This window comes from Labrus bergylta, chromosome 17 (genome assembly GCF_963930695.1).
Source record: "Labrus bergylta chromosome 17, fLabBer1.1, whole genome shotgun sequence".
Lineage (NCBI taxonomy): Eukaryota > Metazoa > Chordata > Actinopteri > Labriformes > Labridae > Labrus > Labrus bergylta.
This window is the reverse complement of record NC_089211.1, coordinates 10,214,247-10,234,987: the sequence shown is the minus strand read 5'-3', so window position 1 is coordinate 10,234,987 and position 20,741 is coordinate 10,214,247. Positions and strand designations below refer to the sequence as shown.

Here is a 20,741-nt window from a genome sequence, read left to right as displayed (position 1 = left end):
GTGTGTGTGTGTGTGTGTGTGTGTGTGTGTGTGTCTCTTGCATGTGGAAATGGCATAGCTCTCTTTGGGATTGTGTGTGGGTGGCTGAGTGCTCAATGCCTCAACAGCCTCCCTTCCCATCTCTCTCTCACCCCCTCTCTCCCTTCCTCCCTCTCCTGGACACACACACACACACACACACGCACACACACACACACACACACACACTAGGAAGCAGCTGGCCTTGCATAGCAGTACCCCAGTGTATTATGGGGTCAGCAGGCTGTTTAAGTGTGAACTGTGAACTCAGTGTGCTTCTATCACAGCTGAGCCGCTGGCTGGCACATCACCAATGACATTTTTTCAGAAGGTTTCTCTTTTTTTTTTTTTTGGTCACATCTTTTTTTAGTGTTGTGTTTGGACAAATAACTCCCACACAGCTTATGGGATATCATGTTTTTTTTTTACCATTTGTGGCCCAGATATCATCCTTGCATACTGTTATAGAATAATTAAAGGTACAACTGGTGAAATGGTTCTACATATTCCTAGAGTAAAGTAATCCCTCCATGCATTGTAATTCAATGTGGGGTTAAACATTCTTGTACAGTAGACCAATGAAGTCCCTTTAAGGCTGCCTGTAAGCTGACAAGTAAGTCAAGTCTGCCCAGAGTCTTTGTTGATCTGAGTCTTCTCTTGATCTCAATCCAATGATTGATTCACTATCACTATTGGTAAATGGTATGTTTGCGTTGCTTAAAGCTTTCACATCATTGAAATGCATTTTAGATATTCATTTACATCGTGTTCTTAGACATTTTTACAAGTATTACGCTAAATTGTCCAAGCAAGAAATTTATTTTTGCTTCAAATCCGCATCATTCGATCTTCTGACAACATTATAGGCATATTTTTGTCAACGTCATGAATGTTAAGATATTTAATATTCCATATACTCACTGTCCTTTCAGCTAAATATTGATATCAACATCAACCTTGCCACTAAATGCAAAACAATGTTCACCTTCTAGTGACTTAGTTTGATAGTACAAACGTTTTAAAATAATCAGAATAGGACATTTCAGGCTAATTAGTTTGGTGTTCTTGGATTTTAATCATTGATATATTCATGTATCACTTTAATTAATTGCTGATATTTATGACTTTATATTCTGATGATGAACTTAAACCCATAGTCCTGTCTGTCTCTTGGATATCAATTTGGTGTTTAGAGACCATTGGTTTAGCATTAAGACTCAAAACTGGGTAAAAAGTGGAGCCAGGCTCTGTCTGCTTGATGTTGTTTTCAATGATTTAGTTAGATATTAAATCAGTATCAAACTACTTCTGGTAAAGAGAGTGTATTAATATATTTCCCAAAATAATGAAGTACTTTTAAATATTTAGATTTTCTCTTTTGATTTGCTTCAGCTCTTAAGATAACAATACTGCTCTCCAGACATCTCTAAAATAGACAAACCCATACAACACCATGCTGTTTGAAATAAAGTCTGCCTTTTGTTTGAGAAGCAAAACTTAGATGTTAGCTGAGTAAAAGATGGATAAAGATAAGGATAACTAAAAAAAAAAAGGGATGCTGACTAGAGGAGGTAAGGGGAAGGAGACACCTAATAAGGAGAGGGCGGCAAATGTAACGATCTAATGAGGGGGAAAGGGTTAAAAGCAAAGGAAGATCGCAGAATTGCAGTTGGAGAAAAGCAGAGCGATGAGGATGTTTTTTTGTGGACGGAGAGTGAAAAATTGAAGAATTAAGAGAAGGAAGGAGAAGCCCATACCAGAACAACAAAAGTATTAAAAAAAAGAGAGAGAAGGAGAGGAGGGCAACAAGAATAATCCTCGGCATCTTGCGTTGATAGTTTCTTCATTTACGACTGTCACAGGGATGATGCCTTGGCAACGCTTTTCCGGTGGTCACCCAAAGCGATGGCAGAAATGTGAGGAACCAAGAAACACACCCCAACAACACTAACAAAAGCACAACTCTTCCGTAGCTACACTTAATATTCTGCAGATTTGTAACCTGTAGTCAGGTTTACAAGAAAAACACACACAACCTTTCAATCCATTTCTGTTATTTTTCTTCTTTGATGAAATTTCTCTCTCTTCCCTCCAAGCTTCTAATCTCATTCGCCCTCATTTTCTCCCCCTCACTCTCCTGCTGAGGCACAGTGCTAATCCTCTACGGTGTTGGAGGTTTTCTATCTAATATGTGTTTTTGCATGTGTACATTCTCAGGAGTGGGAACGAGGAGAAGCTAATGGCCCTGCTTACCCCGCTCAACGTCAACTGCCATGCAAGCGATGGCCGCAAAGTAAGAGCAACACACACGCACACGCACACACACACACACACACACACACACACACACACACACACACACACACACACACACACACACACACACACAGTAATACAGTAACAAGCTCATCACCTGTATTTTCTATATGACTGCCTCCCGGGAAATAATTATGGTTACTAAAACCAACAAACTGGATCTTAACATATATATTTTTAACCTGCAGAGTATAACAAAGTTGTAATTGGCAGCTCTGGCATTCGGTTGTATCAAATAATCCATGCACTCCCTGCCAGCCATTAGCAGCCTTTCTTGGCTGTCAGTCATTAAAATGAATCGATGGAGACACTGACCCCTCAGTGAGTAACCCGCTGAGTTGGAACAGTGCATAGCAACACGTAAAAAAAATTGTCACAACCAAGGACAACCTATTTTCTGTTCTATTTGTACCAAAAACCTGATCGCAGCAAATGATACATCTGAATTTTTGGTTTTCTCAAAAAGCTGGATCTGTTTAGATTTGTTGTATTTTTTTATTTGTGTTGGCAGGTATTATGTTGGCAGGTGTTGTAGTGCAGGTGTGATTTATTATCAGAGGAGCAGGCAGGAGTTGAAAAGCCTGCATGTTCAGTGACTGTTTGTGCAGATGCTTCATAGTAAACACTTCCCAGTGAGTGCAGGGAGTTAGGCTTTAACTTTGAAGGAACTATAAGAAAGCTCTACCCCTGATTCTGGGGTCTTACCTCCACCCCCCTGGAAGAGTTTAACACAGGAAATGAGGCAAGGGGAGCTTACACAGTCAGCCGGTTATTTTGGCGCAGAGGTTTCTGAAGCTCTGTTGAACATGGACCCTTAACACACATAATAAAGAAAAACTGCTGCTTACCCAGACTCCTCTGTGTGTCAGTAAGGCACAGTGGCAGCAGAGTGGATGCAGGTCAGACTGGCCCTAAAGTATTCTCATACACAGTACTCACAAAAGAAGTGAATCAGATATACTTTATTCATCTCCTTGGGGGGGGGGGGAGATTTGTGCCTTGCAGTTGCTCTTTAACAGAAGCATGAAGAATAAAACAACAAAGAGCACAGTCTGGACCTGCTCTTTTTGTGAAGTGTCTTTAGATGACATTTTTCATGAATTGAAAAGATTGATTGATTGAAGAACTACAGGAGATGTGAATACAAGTAAGAAATATACAAAATGTCAATGATATGTAAAATCCAAGTTTACAACATGAGATATAGAGAGAAATAGACACAAATAAGAAATACAGGTATGTATACAATCTTTGACATGTTTGCTTCTAATACATTCCTAAAAGCCGCAAAGAACAGGCGGGAGGAGAGAGGCAAGAAGAAGGAGATTGATAAAGAGTTACTTTAAATGATTAATGTAGCAAAATGGGAGAAAGTAGCACATGGTATTTGGAAATTATACATATATACACCAGATTAGTATGGCAGTAAATAATGTGGAGGGAGCATTGTGTTGGATTTCATGCAAATACATACGAGCAGAAGCAAAGTGTGTCAGAGCGTCTCTACAGGTCTACTGGAGGTAGAATTGTGAATCATAGGTATGTGTGTATTAGAGGTGGGCAAACAAATTTATTTATGGAAAAATCGAGACTCTTCTCTTCTAAGATTAAAAATTGATTCACAATTTTCAAAAATTGATAATTTTTTGACGTATTATTAGTATTTTTTTGGCTTGTCAGTCACTCCCTGGTAAGTGCTAAGACTAGCTCCTTAACTCAGTAGAATGCCAAAAGACCAACAAGAAAGTCAGCCAGTCTCACAGATGACTGGAGTAGATCCTGAAGTATGCACTCATGTAAAAATAGACTTTGAATCCATGAATCCAGAATCCAGAATCGTTCTGAATCGAATTGTGAATCGAAATCGAATTGAATCGTGAGACACCCAAAGACTCCCAGTCCCAGTGTATTTATTATTTTTAGTTTGTAAAAACACTAGAAAGGGAGAAGGAAGACAGAAGAGGTTGTCATGTGAGTGCAAAAAGTTGCATCTGTAAATATTTCTCATGTTGTTTATGCATGCAAGCTGTAGCATTGTGGAAGGCCTGAGCAACTTCAAGTATGGGTTGCTGTCACTGAGTCGCCATCTTGTTTTCCAGTCCTCTTAATACACCCATGCTTGGACAAGGAAAGCCTGCTTAATTAAAAGCCAACCAAGTGTGGATTTAATTCCGGGGGTGTGTGTGTGTGTGTGTGTGTGTGTGTGTGGCTGTGACGAACGAAGCCAAACCCAGTTTACAGTTCCTCTGAGTTTCTGAAACTGCTCACCTTTATGTTGTGAACAGAGTGTAAAATCTGTAGCTGTAATTATAAGCTGTAAGTTTCTGCTTACTTTGCTAGATCCAAAAATTAGTTTGGAGTTTAACAGTCAGCGAATGTCACACTAGGGAGCAAGTTCAGCTGCTGATAGATTGCAGAGTGTAGGTTGGGACTTGGAAGAAATGCTGGACTCACTACTAAATGAAATGCCAGCCAGGCAACTCTAAAAAGTACATTGGCCAAAGGAGGATAAGGCTGTATGTTCACTAAACAGAAATGATTTTGTGACCACAGCGTCTCCTCATGTCTCCTCAGGGAGTCCTGAGCCTAATGTTGAGCTCTGCTTTGTCACAGCGGTCCGTCTGGCTTGTGGATGATTTCTCCCCCGGATGAATAACTATGAGGGAAAAAAAACAACAACTATTTTTTTTTTTTTGTTTGTTTTTGGGGTAGCTTGCTTCAGTTGAAGCACTCCCTGTGGTCCACCATATCACTGTTTTCCAACCAGGCAGAATTAAAGACTTCTCGTGCTGACTCTAAGCTGAGTGAGATTGAAAGTCCACTCCGCATGGGCAATCAGCTGAACCAGATCGGGGTCTTCCAGAGTTTTTAATGGCGTCTCGTAATATTGTTCCTCTCAGGGACCTAAGAGAAACAACATTGAGATTATTATGTTGTACTAAAAACTCTCTATTAGAGAAGTTGAACCATTGTTGCATTAAATATGCCTCTACCTTTTTGTTTTGTTTTTTAAGTGCAGAGTCTAAAGTTAAGGGTTTCTTCTAGCAACCATTCATAGAGAGATGCATTATTTTTAGTGATCTGATTGGTCAGAAAACAGGGGTTGCGTTAATTTATTGGTCGCAAAAGCAAAGCAAACTGTTTTTTATGGGTTGCCATGGCAACTGCCGTGACATTCGGAGCTTTTTTGCTCTGTACTCTTGGTAGCTGTCGTGTAAATGCTTTAACAGCCTTGAGGAGGCTCTTTGCTATAATTATGTGTACTTCAGTGTTGTTGATGATGCTCAGCTGCGGCGTATATCCATCATATCACCAGCGTGTACCCGTAATTGTGAGAGAACATCCTCTGGTTATTATCTGTGCAGGTGGCCTGCTGGGGATGGGATAGCCCGGGGGAAAACCGTGTAATTTGAAAATTCTTCGGAGACGCTGGGGACAAACTCAAGAGATCATTGAGAAGCGTTGAAATTTAATGGTTCATAAGTAGATGAATGCAACCGTGTCCAGAATAGAAAAGCTGCACTCAGACATATTCTGGATTGACCCCTCTTGCACATTCTGTATTGGTAATACACTTTAATTGCCCAGACTGGAAGCGGCCATGCACAGTAGATGGAATATATTTTCACGCCCGTGCAGTTTTATCCTTGTTATGGTCTTAGGGTAATTTAATGGAGTATTGGGGATTTACATTCCCACTGCTAACAGAAATTATTGAGTGAATTTTAAGTATGAGCTATAAACATTTGATGAAGTCAGAGCCCCTTTCCTTTTTTTTTTTTTTTTTTTTTGGCTTTTGACAGAATACACGAAAGGAAATACAGACAGAAAATGAAAAAAATATGAATTATGTAAGTACATGTATTTTGTGATTCGCAATCAAAAAAATGCTCTTAGATATATATTTTTCAGATTGATTTAATAATCAACACATCAGAGACGCAAAAATATCCAAACATTAGACGCCAACTGATAAGCTGAAGAAAGGTAGAGATGGGACAGAGCCGATCTAATATCGAAAATCGGGTCCAATATTGACGTAATCTTCATATCGGATATCTGACTGACGACGCCGATCCACGTCACCGATCAAAGATTGTTGGACACTTTGAGCATTCTCAACTAGCACAGTCTTGCTTTGTAGACATTCAAACCTAACCTTACCCTAACCCTAAACTGCAAGTACCCACAATTTGTCTGCATCAAGTGTAACCCTAACCCGTTCTGACAAGATGGAACATCGCCTTCAAAGTGATCAAAACTACCATTTGTGCACTTCAATTTAAAACCTTTAATTTGAAAACCTTACAGTTGTTGCTGCTGCCTATTTGTCTGTGAAGCCAGCACAATGCAATGCAGTGCCTGGTTTACTACAGCTTTGTTTAGCCCTGACCATAATACCAACAAAAACAATAATGATATATATATTTTTTTATTTTTTGGTATCGGTATTATGGGATATTGACACAAAATCGAAGTGCAATAAATAAACAAACGTTTCTCAGTATTAATCGTCATTGACATCACAGGGATTATGTATGATGATTAACAGGAAATAGATTCAAGTATATTAACTACAACTGATATATCTTAAAACATAGTGATTCATTGAATAACAAATAATGGTGTAATGCAGGAACATTTTCTTAATAATACTTTTTTAAACCTGCACAGAAATGCTTCTCAGTCGGCTGACACATAGAGCAAAACTCAGACAACACACACACCCACACACACAGTCATGCACACATACACAAGCCTGACTGAGAAAAACACACAAATCATTACAAGGACACTACTTATAATCGTGGAAAAAAACAGACCGTGTCGGGATCCTTATGATTGATAATAATGATGCATAATGATGCATTTCTCAAAGCAAACAGGAGCTCCATGTCTCTCTGTCCTCACCCCCTCCCCCTTTCCTCCTTCTTCTTCTTCTCTGTTTAATTTTAATTAGAAGTGGCACAGGCTCTCCATCTCCTCTCTTCAACCTCACACTCACATGCAAACACACAGATCAGGAGCATAAATGTTGATTGCAGTCGCCTCTTGGGGGAATGAAAAAAGCGCTGCTTGTACGCAGCCTATATACAGATAAAGAGAGAGGGATGAAGGGAAGGGAAACAAGATGGATGAGAGAGATACTAAATGGCGAAACGTGCATGGACAAACTTGACGATTGTGTAGTTTTGGTCCATTTTCCCTTGGTTTTGGACGAGCCATTCAGTTCGACATGAGGACAAATCTCACTGTTAAAACAGATATTGACATTTGAAAGTGTGCTGTAATCTTAGTGTGAAGAGCTTTCCTGTTCCACAATAATAACGGCCACATTCACACAGTCAGGTCCATTAAGAAATGCTTTTTTTTCCCCCCAAGTAAGAATCCTTCCCTTAGTTTTCAACAGAGCATACGCAGCATACTGCAGCCCATGTCTCTGGAACAAAATGTTCATCGGTCACGAGGGTGTAATGTTGAACATGTAGTGTGTAGTTCCCTTTATAGGTTAAGTGTTTGTCTTACTAGCTCTAATTCTAGCAATTCTAATAAGAGCCTTGTGTTCCCTTTACACTGCGCTATAGGAAAGACAATAGCTTTTTAAACAGCCACCTCGTGTGTGTGTGTGTGTGTGTGTGTGTGTGTGTGTGTGTGTGTGTGTGTGTGTGTGTGTGTGTGTGTGTGTGTGTGTGTGTGTGTGTGTGTGTGTGTGTGTGTGTGTGTGTGTGTGTGTGTGTGTGTGTGTGTGTGTGTGTGTGTGTGTGTGTGTGTGATTGAGGGCCCATCAGAGGAGGGGATATTATTAACACAGCTGAGTGGAGAGCGTTATCAAGCTGACTGTACAGAAACCTGCCGCTGACTCCTACACACACACACACACACACACACACACACACACACACACACACACACACACAGTCCTGCAGACATTGCTTCCTCAGGGAAAAAAAAGCCACTGCTCTCTGACTACCCACTGAACACACACATATTTAATCTCCATCTTTTTGAATTATTTTACTCGCCTCTCTTGCGTGCTTCAGCTTGCCTGACTGTCTGAAGGCCCTAATGGATATTCTGTTATTTTTAAAGGGAGAACATGTCATGCTTTGGACACTTTTGAGCTCTGTCGTTTGAGAATGTGTGCTCGCATTTGTTTCCGAATATTATGAATTTTGGATCTGAATCTCGTAAGAGAAGCATTGCACCCACTTGCGTCCTAGCTGGCGCCGACATCAAAGGAACAGACAGCTGAGGAGCAAGACCGAGATCCAGAATCAGAGAGAGAGAGAGGAAGAGAGGGAAGAGAAGAGAAAGGACTTTCATTGAAGTCTTGTTTAAATGTTGATTATGGGAGCTTATCCTGCTGAGAGCACCATGCTGACAGGCTGTGTTTATCATCCCTATCTGGTGAAAAACAGCCATCTCCACCAGTTAACTATTCAGGAATAGAATATGGTGTGTATTTTAAACCGTAAAACGACTTCTTATAAAAAGGAATGTTTAAGGACAAAGGGGAATTACATCTTTCTAAGCTAGTTCTATATATACCTTGTTAAGATTAGCTGTAGTGTTAACTGCACAGTCTCACAGGAGATTAAAAAACAGAACAACAATCTGAGTAAATAAATCAAGATTTCTAAGAAAGATAATTAATCAATCTTTATTTGTATAATACCAATTCATAACAAATGTTAGTGTTATCTCAAGAGACTTTCCAAACAGAGCAAGTCTTGACCTTGATTGTTTGTTTTATTATCTACAAAGACCCAACATTAATCCATCATGCGCACAGCACTAAGCAACATCTAGCAAAGTGACAGTGGCAAGGAACAACTTCCTTTAAGAGGCAGAAACCTCAAACAGAACCAGACTCATGTTGAACAGCCATCTGACAAAACTGTGTTGGTTGAGAGTGAATAGAGGGGGATGCATAAAGAAAGAGACTGAGAGAGACAAACAAGGCAACTATAACAACAACAACAACAACAACAACAACAATGAATAAGATAGATGTATAGCTGCGATGTCAGTAATAATGTTGAAAGTATTAGAAGTAACAGCTACGTATTAGGCTATTGCCTGATCAGTCTATAGGATTAACATCAGCAGCTATAATGACAATGGAATTGGGAGGACTGATATTGGTAATTATGGAGGATGAAGTCGAGCAACTATTAGATTCGCATTAACATTTCTAATGATGATTATAGACGTTAGGCTGATATTTAATAGTTGGAGTGGAGGAGGCCAACAGCAGCACACACCAACGATCCAGATGAACCTACTAATAACAAACTAAAGAGGTCCTTAACCTCCAATCAGATTCACAGATTTAATTTACACACAGAGATGAACCAATCAAAAGGAAACAATAAATACTTGAAGTAGCAGTAAATTAAAATCTGCTGATGATTAATCACTCTATTAATAAACCATGTGGGCTCTGCTATTTTGTTCACTTTTACTTTTCAATCAGAGGTTTTTTTATTTTCATTCTGACATCATTTTATACAAATGTTGCCTTTAAACTCTCATTGAATATTAAGCATCCACCGGTCTCCTCTGTTGTCCAGATGAGTTTGTAAATCAGAGGCAGCTCTGTCACGGCTGGTGTCTCAACTACCAATGTTTTCATGTTTACAAAGGGAACATGTACAAGGTCGTAGATCTGACTAAAGGCTTCTTGACAGGTGATTTTTCACAACTGAGTCAGCCTGTGTTTCAATTCAACCTGAAGTCCTGTCTATGAGAGAGATTAGTCTTCTGCTCCTTTGTAACAAATAGGAAACACATCTATTGGCATTGTTCAACTCTTCTGGTGGCAGATGACAAATAGAGGAAGGAAAAAGTTAATAAACTTCTGTCAGAGACAAATTTAACCTCCTGGTTTGATGCAAGCTGGCGGCGAGTCGACAATGTTTTCGACCATCTTGTCAAGCTTCTATTATTCTAAGATCTTTCCCCAACTTTAATCATACCAGTGTTACTTTGTGCCGATATTTTTCTTTTTTGAGGAAACAATCTATTTTGCAAAGTTTAGCGTTTTCTCTCATTACATTTTGGTTCTGGTGACGATTGTACAATCAAAGACTCACCAGTGTTGCATTTTACCCTAAATGGTTTATTAATTGCTTTTAAGTGTCAGAAAAGGACAATAAAAGGCCTTTGAATACATGTTTGAAAAAGACATACATGCAAAATGAGAGTGAGTAGGGACCCAGAATGGATCCTTGAGGTAAGAAGCTCTTACTCCAAGTCTAAATACCTCTTAGTGGAACTGTCATTCTACATAAAATCTACAGTGGTATTAGTAAGGCTAGAAGTTTTGTTAATTGGGTTAAAAGAGCTTTTCATCCTTTCCCTTAGGAATACAAACTAACCTTTGTCATATAAGGTTTGCAACTAAACAGAACCTGACAGTAGATTCTTCCCGAATGTAAAGCCGGCGTATCTGTCATGGATTGAAAGCTAGAAGGACACTTTCTGTTGCTTTCCAGGAGCGTGCTCAGAACTAACTTTCTGAACTACTGAGCTTTAAACTTTCCACAGCGTTCTCGACTCGTTGGAAAACTCAAAAGACTCTGTGTTTGTAGCTGAGAGGTGGAGCAGATTGACAGGTGATGGCTGAGATATCAGCGTGTGTGTTTCTGTGTGCCTGACTGTGTGAGGGTGCAGCGAGAGCAAAAGATGAGAGGACTTGCTGTAAGTTATTTATCTCCCAAGCTTGTTGGCTGAGCTGAGCTGTTGGTGTGTGTGTGTGTGTGTGTGTGTGTGTGTGTGTGTGTGTGTGTGTGTGTGTGTGTGTGTGTGTGTGTGTGTGTGTGTGTGTGTGTGTGTGTGTGTGTGTGTGTGTGTGTGTGTGTGTGTGTGTGTGTGTGTGTGTGTGTGTGTGTGTGTGTGTGTGTGTGTGTGTGTGTCAGTCAGTCAGAGGAATAGCATACAGATTTGCTAATATGTTTATTGATCCAGCCATCTGACACTACTCATCTTGTTAGTGTGTCTACCTGCTGATAAGCAGCCTGGACTTGAATACTAAGTCGGCGGCACACAGTCAAACACAAATTAAAGAGAGGTTCCACCAAGTATTATATTTTGACATCAAATTATGAGACTGAGGGCTTTCTCCTGCACTCCAATAGTTTTTAGTTTTTAGTCCAATCTCTTTGGAATTGCGTTGACTGACTAAAGCTCACATTTATTTGACATTTCATACTACCTGTCTGTTTCTAACCAGTATCAGATTGACTGAATCTGTCTTTAATTGTGTTTGTCTGGTTCTGTGAACAGTGTTGTACCAAATCAATGCATTTAGAAGTTGCTAGATCGAGGGGGAGGGGGGGGGGGGGGGGGGGGGGGGGGACATTATTTAATTACTTATAAGTCTGAGCCAGCAGCAAGAGCCTTGCACCTTGTGGAAGGTATACTGTGGTTTTAGCTCAGAAGATAGCTCTTTAAGGGGGAGACTTGAAATACACACAGTGACATATTACAATTAGATGAATGTGTTTGTAGAATCCACTGTGTGTGTTTTTTTTTAATTTTTTATTTACGTCATGTTGCTGATTGATTGAAAAACATCTTTACACCAGAAGACTGTTTATTACCCCAAGGTGCATGTTGTCAGACAGAAAGCTTGTCTTCTAAGGAACTGCCTCATTTGCTGATTGATGCTCACACCGATACTACAGATTACACTGCTGCACCTCTACTTTCCACACATTCAAGTTTGAGATTATTAACCTCACTTTTCTTACGTGCTCCTTCGGTTTTTATTGCTGAAACTTGAATAGTAAGTCAATTGTGTTACTGTGTTAACAATTAAATGTTCCTATAAGGATTTCATAGACTCTGTCATTCTGAAACTTGTTGCTTTTAAGTTCGATATAGGTATGTTTACTAGGCGACTAATGTCAGACTAACACACAAGGCGAAAACACAGAAAACAGTCAAAATTGGGCAGATATTTTCAAAAATGTTTCCGGGAATGTGGGACTGTGATTTAGTTTGCAGAATGTGGCTGGTTAGCAGCGCTGCTAACGCACACAGCAGGTCGACGTCCACATGCCTGAGCTAAATTTGATTTTGCATGGTCTCAGGTCGAGTTGCCAATTTTAACTTGAAACAAAACACAAGATTCTCACCGTGCACTCGCGCTTGTTCACATCCGGGTAGTAGAGCGGGGAGAGCAGGCCCATTAACGGGAGCTAAAGCTAGTCTATGGCTACAGCCCTAGCTAGTGGTGTGTGGCTGCATTGTAGTTTGGGAATTACATTTGACCGTCATTGAGGGCCAACATGTGAAAATATGAATATGTGGAACTAGATAGATACTAAACGCGCACATGTGTAATTGAATTATCTCACTGTAGGGGCAGATAATAATATTTGTCTTAGGAAAGTCTTTGTTAGGCCAGTGTTGTATGCAGTGCAGTATGGTTGTTGTTGAAATAAGACCATCCAATAAACAGATTGATATGACTCATTTTAAATGATCGGGTCCTGTGGGGCAGAGCAAAGGAACGCCGTGGGAGCCTCACGCAGTCACTCATGCAAAAGACACCAAACAAAATGGTCCAAATGTGGCGGTTCACCCTTGCACATAGATCATGTCTCATCGCTATGGCAACTGCTGACAGCTAGCAGTCACCGTTGTCATGGGAACAGCTTGACAGGCTGGGGAAAAGAACAGGAAGACATAGTCATAGAGAGAGGGGATGTAAGAGAGGTTAAAGAAAAACGGAAAGCCATAAGAAAAGAAAGAAACTTAACACAGCAGCAGATTGCTCACCCCGCATGTTTTGATTGTTGTGAATATTCCAAATGTGGGTTTGATGTTTCTCACAGTCTGACTCTATCCATGCTGTGTTCAGGATGCTTGTATTTTTATGAAAAAAAAGAAGAAGCCAAATTGAAGGAACTTTCTCATTTGGAGGGAGTATTTTGCAACACGTTGCAGCTTCCATTCAGATGCATTCATTTTCTTTGAAGAGGAAAGGGGATGCATAAAAAAAACAGATAAAAGCATCCAAGGGAAGTCAGAAAGACAGATTAGTATTTTCCATTTTGCTAGAACATGTCCTCTGCATCGCTCTATGCTTCCTGCTTTCTTATTTATCTTCCTATATTCCCTCCTTCCCTCCCTCTCTTCCCCTCCATCCTCCCAGAAAGGCTTTTAGGTGATTAAAATACAACAGAGTGTTTTTTTTTTTTTTTTTTTTTTCGTTTGCTATTGTTCACTTTCAGTCTGCCAGTGTGAGTGTTGATTGCATCTTTGTGAAATACGCTCTGCTAGGTTTTTCACTTTTGGCCAATATATTTCATCAGCTCTCAGAGAACTCTATGGATGGGAGAACCAACAGTCGAAGGAACCAAAAGCCAAGAAGCTACCTACATCTGACTTATTATTAGGTTTAACTCGTCAAACACTTAACTTTAAAAAAAAGAAATGTGTGTCTTAAATGTTGATAGACGGTAGCTGTTTTCGCTTAATGCATACTCACAAAAACTCATAATAAGAAAAAACAACCAAACAGAACAGTTGGAAATCTTGGTAAGTATGCTCGCTTCCTCGCTCTCCAAGTGTTACATAAAAAGATTGATATACTTTCATCTGTAAGCCTAATGTGTAGCCAGAGCCAGAAGAAGCTTAGCTTAGTGAAGCATTGAGACTAGAAGCAGGAGGGGAAGCTAACTTGGCTCCTTCCAACGCTAGAGAGCCATCTTACCCAACAGGTTATATATTAGATGTAATCTGAACAATTTAGACAAACATCATATAACGTGTTAAATACAAATGGTTAGCAGAAGCAGGTCAGCTGCTCCTCTCTGCTATCATTATTTATGCTTACTTAAGCCAACTGTCTCCTGTCATTTGGTGTTTTTGTTTTCAACGTACTCTGCACAGGAAAACAAATAATCGTATTCTTCTAATTGTCAAACTGTGTCTTCAATGTCAGTGGTCGGATAAAATGGCCCCAGGATTTTTAACCCTCTGTACCCGATTGACACGTTAATGTGCAAAATTTACAACCCCTTTTTTCCAGTGTTGAACATTCTTCAAACAAGACATCAAGCACATTTTGCCAGAATAAGAACATGATTTCTTTTAGAGATATTTCTTCTTTGGGGATGGAGGATGAATTTGAAACAAAGTGGAAATTGGCATTCAATCCAGCCTCCCAATCATTGCATTTTCTTCAGGATGGAAAGCAACACGGATTGCAGTCATCAGAAATGACGATACATCAAACATGTGTCCCTTGTTTACTAGCAGCTCTGTGAGGCCGTCTTTGAGCACAATGGTGCTTGCAGCTAAACGCTAACATCAAGGTACTAACATACCAACAGTAAAAGTGCTGATAGGCTAATGTTTAGCAGGCAAAATCTTCACCATGTTGACTGTTTCATCTTAGCTTAATAGCATGCAAATAGTATATATTACACACAAAGAACAGCTGATGGGAATGGCCGTGGTTTGGCATGATTTTTGTTCTAAATGTACAAACAGAAAGTTACCATTTATAGAGCATGGTTAAAAAAAAAAAAATCCCCAAAACATGGATTATACCTAGAACAGCATATCATTCTCGTGCAATGTGATTGTAGTTCTTAATGAGCAAACTTAACCTAAAAATACTAATAAGTAATAAAGTATGTATAGCAGAAACATGTTGTGACTATGTCCTAATATGCCGTAATGAGTAAAGAATGAAAACTGAGTAGAACCAGCCCAGAGATCAATCTATTATTATTCTAATTAAATAAAAGCTCCAAATCTCTTATTTGTCTTGTTCATAAATGTATATAAACAGCCTAAACTGACTTTTGCCACACTTGCATCTTGCTAGCAATTGCAGCAGCAGAAATATCGAGCTTATTTAAACAGAAATATTCTCCCAAATAATGGTTCAAAGAATTTATTTTCCACCATCTGAGGGGGTCACTATGTGTCCTTGTAAATACTAAAAAAAATATGACTTTGTTCCATAAATTCAGCGCGCTAAAAAGAAAAGGTTGCTGTGGATGAAGGGATGAAATGGGTGATGCTCTGGATTACGAGCACTTTTAGTTTGTGGTGAGATCTGAGAGTGACGCCAAGTTTTGAGCGACAACATAAAGGTTTCAGCCGCAGATACTCTTTTTGTGACTTAAATTCAAATGAGCTTCTGTGCGGAAAGTCAAAAACAAGACCTTCTGAAGCAGTGATGTTGTTGAGGGTCGGCAGTTGAATCCCTCTCCATCTCACAGACACACAAAAATATGCATGTACCCGCTCCTCTCGCAGGGCTGACAGATTGAGGAGGTGGGGCTTAAAGTACCCAGTCTGACCCTGGCAACGACATCATGGTGATGCAACAGAACATGTGTGTGTGTGTGTGTGTGTGTGTGTGTGTGTGTGTGTGTGTAAGTTAGGCCTAACTGATGACTCACTGTGAATAAAAGGTTTAAAATCCGAGGACCTGATTAACCTACACATTTAAGTTGTTTTCTGGTAACGTCCGTCCACAACAATTTGCAAAAACAAGTTCATAGGCTCATGCAGACACACACACACACAATCTGTGACACTGAATATAAAATGAGGATGATGACTAACTGTGTACCATATCCTGCTCCTTGCAAATGCTGCTGTCACATCCTGTTAATACGAGTAGACCATCTGTCCTCCCCGTCTCTGCCTCAGTGCTGCTGCCTCTGCTCCTCAGCCCAGCTCCTGAGTGAGCAGCACTGATCACCAAAGATGATCTATTTTTTTTTTTTTTTTGAAAGATCTGGTCAGACATCTACACTAAGCAGGAGTTGGGTTTATTGCAAAATGTCACCCGGGGCGACATTTTCACTTTTGTTGGATGAAAATCCAAAGTTGCAACTTGCAACCCTAAAATGCCGTTGTTATGACCAAAGGTAATTTTATTCTTCCTCCAAGCAGGACTCCAGTTTTGTGTCCATGTAAGTGTTTGAAACCATGCTGCAGTATCTTTCAAAACACTGAAGCCAACATCAAAAAAAAAGAAAACATTGCTTCATTTTCTGTGGGCAAATGAAAGAACCAGAAGATCCACTTTGAAAGACAGGTGCTTTGTTAACATTTTTATTATCTTTTTGAATAAATGTTCTTGGTTGTTTTCTTGCCCAGCTTGATACAATGCACTGCATGGAGATTGTAGTTGGGGTTTGAGATGCAGATGGTGCTGATGTTTTTGATTGAAGGCCTGGGTGAAGTGTGCCACCGTGGAGTAGTCGTAACAACAACACTTAACTCTCTCGCCGACATCATCAGCCTGATGTCACCCCACAGTCAGAACACGTCTGAGCTCTTCTTTTAGACTTTATTCTGATTGTCTTAAGAATCACTCGCACTGCAATAATAGAACACGTTGCAGTGCAGACGCTTCGGCCAGCATGCAGATAGTCATGCAAAAGCAAAATGAGACAGACTTTGTCACACAAGGAACTGGAGTATAAACTCAAAAGCCTTTTTGGATCACAGGAAAATAATAGGAAACTAACTAAGGGAAAAAAATTACTTGGGGATCAAGTCATTTCATCTCTGAAATCAAGTGGAATGTAACAGTTGTTGCCACATGAATTGGTAAATGTGCTTTAGAGGAATGTTGAAGCGCAAAAAAAAAAAAAACCCACATGTCAGACTTTGTTGTGAACCTTTCTTTTAAAGGCGTTCTGTTCAAATATCCTCATTAATCGTAATTTGTTATGGGAGGGAAGCTTTTTAATGTGTCTGCCGTGTGTTGCGTGTAATCCCAGTCCTTTTCCCAATGTAATCTCTGGTTCATTCAGTGCTTTTAAAATGGCTTCTATATTGAGACTTGGAGGCAGGTTTGCCATTACTTTTTCCTGTAAAAAGTTCAATTTGACTGAAAAATAGGAACATTCTCAGAGCTGTAACATTTCTCCAGCAGTCTGGGTGTCACTCAGGCTTTGAGGAAGAATGGCTTTTGCTTTACATGGAGGAAACTTTGCACGGACAGCTGAAGCCATCTCATCTCAGTCCCATCTCAGAGCTGTCAGAGCTGCAGCTTTCCATCAGTTAAATGGAGGGAATATAGCTAGGCTTTATCAATTTAGACTGAGTCATTGGAAGGAAAAACCCATTTCTCTATGAAAAGTCATTCTTCAAAAGCTGCGTACATCTGGCTGCTCAGTGTGAACCAGAATGCAGACTTCTTTATTGCAGTCTTTGAACACAGAACTGATGGTCTGAGGTGATAATGACAGGCTGTCGGCTGTAAAACGAACATGTGGGCTAACATTTACTTTCTATATTTACCTGGTTCTCACAATGTGTCTGCTTTCCCTGACTCTTCCTCCACCTCTGTCTTATTTCCACTCTTTCTGTGTCTCTTCCTTCCTTTCTCTGCAGTCCACTCCACTCCACCTGGCAGCGGGATACAACAGGGTGAGGATAGTTCAGCTGTTACTACAGCATGGAGCAGATGTTCATGCCAAGGACAAGGGGTACGTACAAGTAAATCAATGTAAAATAAAAAAGTTTCAAAGAAGACAGGGATTGGTGGAGGAAATAGTGAATATGGATTTTGACTTTTTTTTTTTAAAGTAGAAGATCTAAAAAAAACTTCAGTGGGAGTAAATCAATGACTGCCGTGCTTTCCATTAGCTTTCTACTGATTTCAAAAATAGATACAGTTCCAGTAGTGTTGTCAGATTTATCAGGCTTATTCATCCAAAAAAAAAAGAGAATCTGAATGAATTTGGGGTGAATGGTGGTCATGCACTAACATAAAAATTAATCATTTTCATCACAGGTTTTGGAGTTTAAAGAGCTGGCAAGTTGAGCTCAGTTTACTCTTTCCAGCTGTGGATTTAAAATGAATGTAGTTGGAAAATATAACTTGGCTCATTCAGTTAAGGCAGCCAAATCTAGGAGCACGGCGTATTGAGTTTTTCTTTTGCTGCCAATGGTACGGCTCGGATGGCAATTTTAATTCCTCAGTCGCATGAAATATCTCGACAGCTGACGGATGGATTTTTGATATCATTTTTGAAAAGATATTCACTGCTCTCAGAATTGCCTTAGTGATCCTACTGTGCCACCGTATGTTGTTACTGATACAGAGCCTAGTAGTTGATGAATTATAATCAAATTTAGTCTCAGCTTCCAAACCTTCTGATGAATTTTTATCTGTCGGGATCCCCATAACTCTTAAGCTGCGTTCGCCATCATATTAAAGTTCCAGTGAAATTCTAATCTAATTCTAATCAACATCCCCCGCACTTTGTTTTTAGCTTGTAAATGTTAGCATGCTGCTTACACTCTGGATTAAAGCTCATGTGAGACCCTTGTGAGGGTTGGGTCTTATCTCTGTGCTGACCTGTAAATTTGTTGGTAGTGTTTTCTGACCAAAAAATCTCACTGTTTTTTTTAACAGTCATATGTATCTCTCATTGTGAAAACTTTACTTCTTTAGTGTACTGGTGTGACACCTACCCAGTGGCAGTAGTCGCACGCATTGAAATAAAGAGATAGTGAGTGAAGTCGCTGATGATCTTGTTCGTATTTGTACTGTAAGAAGATGGGGTGAGGGGTGTTTAACTTAAATGTTTTTGAGTCGTAAAAACATATATTTACTGTCTTGTGTTTTGCTCTTCCAGTGGTTTGGTGCCTTTACACAATGCCTGCTCCTATGGACACTATGAAGTTACTGAGCTTCTACTAAAGGTACCCACATATACCCACATATGTTAGCTAAGCACACAATGAGTGTGACACTTGATGTAAATCAAGTAATCAAAGCTTCAAGAACCGTCAAATTCTCTTTAGAAATGAAACTCTGGTAAACTGTTCCTACATATATTCACTTTCCTCTGATTCCCTCACCTCTGTCCTCTGTCTCTCCAGCACGGAGCGTGTGTTAATGCCATGGATCTTTGGCAGTTCACCCCTCTCCATGAAGCGGCATCTAAAAACAGAGTGGAGGTCTGTTCTCTGCTGCTGAGCCACGGTGCCGACCCCACCCTGCTCAACTGCCACAGCAAGAGCTCTGTGGACATGGCGCCCACTCCGGAGCTGAAGGAGAGACTTACATGTGAGTGTGGGGCTTTATTTACATCGACTGCAGCTGCAGTGTATACAGCACTGCTAAATGTGTCAAGATGCTGAATGAATGAATTCATTACTTTTAGAGATTGTGTCTATACAACAATCCGTTTGGAGAAGTCGATTCAAATTATTTTTTTTGCATTAGTACAGTTGAAAAATATGAAATTTAGTTTATTGATTGGGGAACAGTTCTTTTTCTAGAGATGCTAATGTGTGAAAGAAAAAGCTTCCTAATGCCTGATAAACCGAGCAGACGACAAACTCAAGTGTGTTTGGTGCTCATATTTAGAAGTATTCTTCATGTTTATTTAAACCACAGAAGAACATTGCACTTACCATTTCATTTCATTTGAATTTCATTTGAATTTCCTATTTGGGTACTTTGCATCAAAGAGCCTGAAAAAGAAGAAATGTCAGTAGTCAATATAATTTATGTTCAAGCCCAGCAGAGCCTGTAGTCATGCTTCAGCTAAAAAAACTTGTCTTCAGAACAAATGAATGTTCTATAAATACTATAAATGACAAAGTAGAAATAAAGTCAGTGATCCAGACCAGAAAAAAAAACAAGAGCTTCCCCTTTGATGCACTTGATTCACAGGTTGAGATATGTACCATATAGAAATCTATCAGAACCCAATTGGTATTCTACAACATACACACATCCATTCACATTCAATATGACTGAAGGCTTGCCCCATTTTAAGCTGCCGTCATTGCCTTCATACAGCTGCACCTTTATTATAGCATTGCACTTTCACTTCATGATGTGAGGATTCACTAAATACATTTCTCTCCTCTTAAGACATTGTTGATCGTTTATAAAATAAACTTGGAAATGTAAATGGAGTATTTCACAAAGGTATAATTGAAAATTGAACAGTCAGTGCAGGAGAGTTAAATTCCTTTGCTCAGCATCATTTTCTTAACATCTTCAGCGAAGACAGACTCGTCTTTGTCTCTGTCAGAAAGCTCTCCACAGCTCTTTGAGAGTTCATTGTTGAGACAGCGCTCTTGTGCTGCACTTGCTGTTCCTTTACAAGAAGACTATAGAAACTATAATCAAATGCAATATGAGTCATAGGGCATCTCAAGTTTTTTTAACTGTCGGACAACTTCTCCTGTAAGTTGTTTTGCTTTAATAACTTTGTTTTTATGACTTTGTGTCTAGACCTTTTTTCAGGAACACAAACATAAAATCTGATGATTCTCTTTTTTAAAAGACGAGAATATTCTACATTCTAGTTTGTTGTGTGGTCATATTTGGGTGTGTGTAGAAAAAAAACTAGTTTGGAGATCGGGCTTCTAGTCGAGCAAAGGAATCTGCTTCA

The 20,741-nt window shown here is 39.7% G+C and overlaps 1 protein-coding gene across 4 annotated transcripts in view; it reads left to right on the top strand.

The window, feature by feature from the left end:
• The window catches only part of tnksa (tankyrase, TRF1-interacting ankyrin-related ADP-ribose polymerase a), a 95,690-nt gene that overhangs the window by 32,626 nt on the left and 42,323 nt on the right, over positions 1-20,741 (top strand). For all 4 annotated transcript variants that reach the window (XM_065965356.1, XM_065965355.1, XM_065965354.1 and 1 more), the window contains 4 exons: positions 2,236-2,311; positions 17,716-17,810; positions 18,966-19,032; positions 19,213-19,399. In XM_065965356.1, the coding sequence (XP_065821428.1) occupies positions 2,236-2,311; positions 17,716-17,810; positions 18,966-19,032; positions 19,213-19,399 (425 nt within the window). The remainder of the gene's footprint in view (positions 1-2,235; positions 2,312-17,715; positions 17,811-18,965; positions 19,033-19,212; positions 19,400-20,741) is intronic.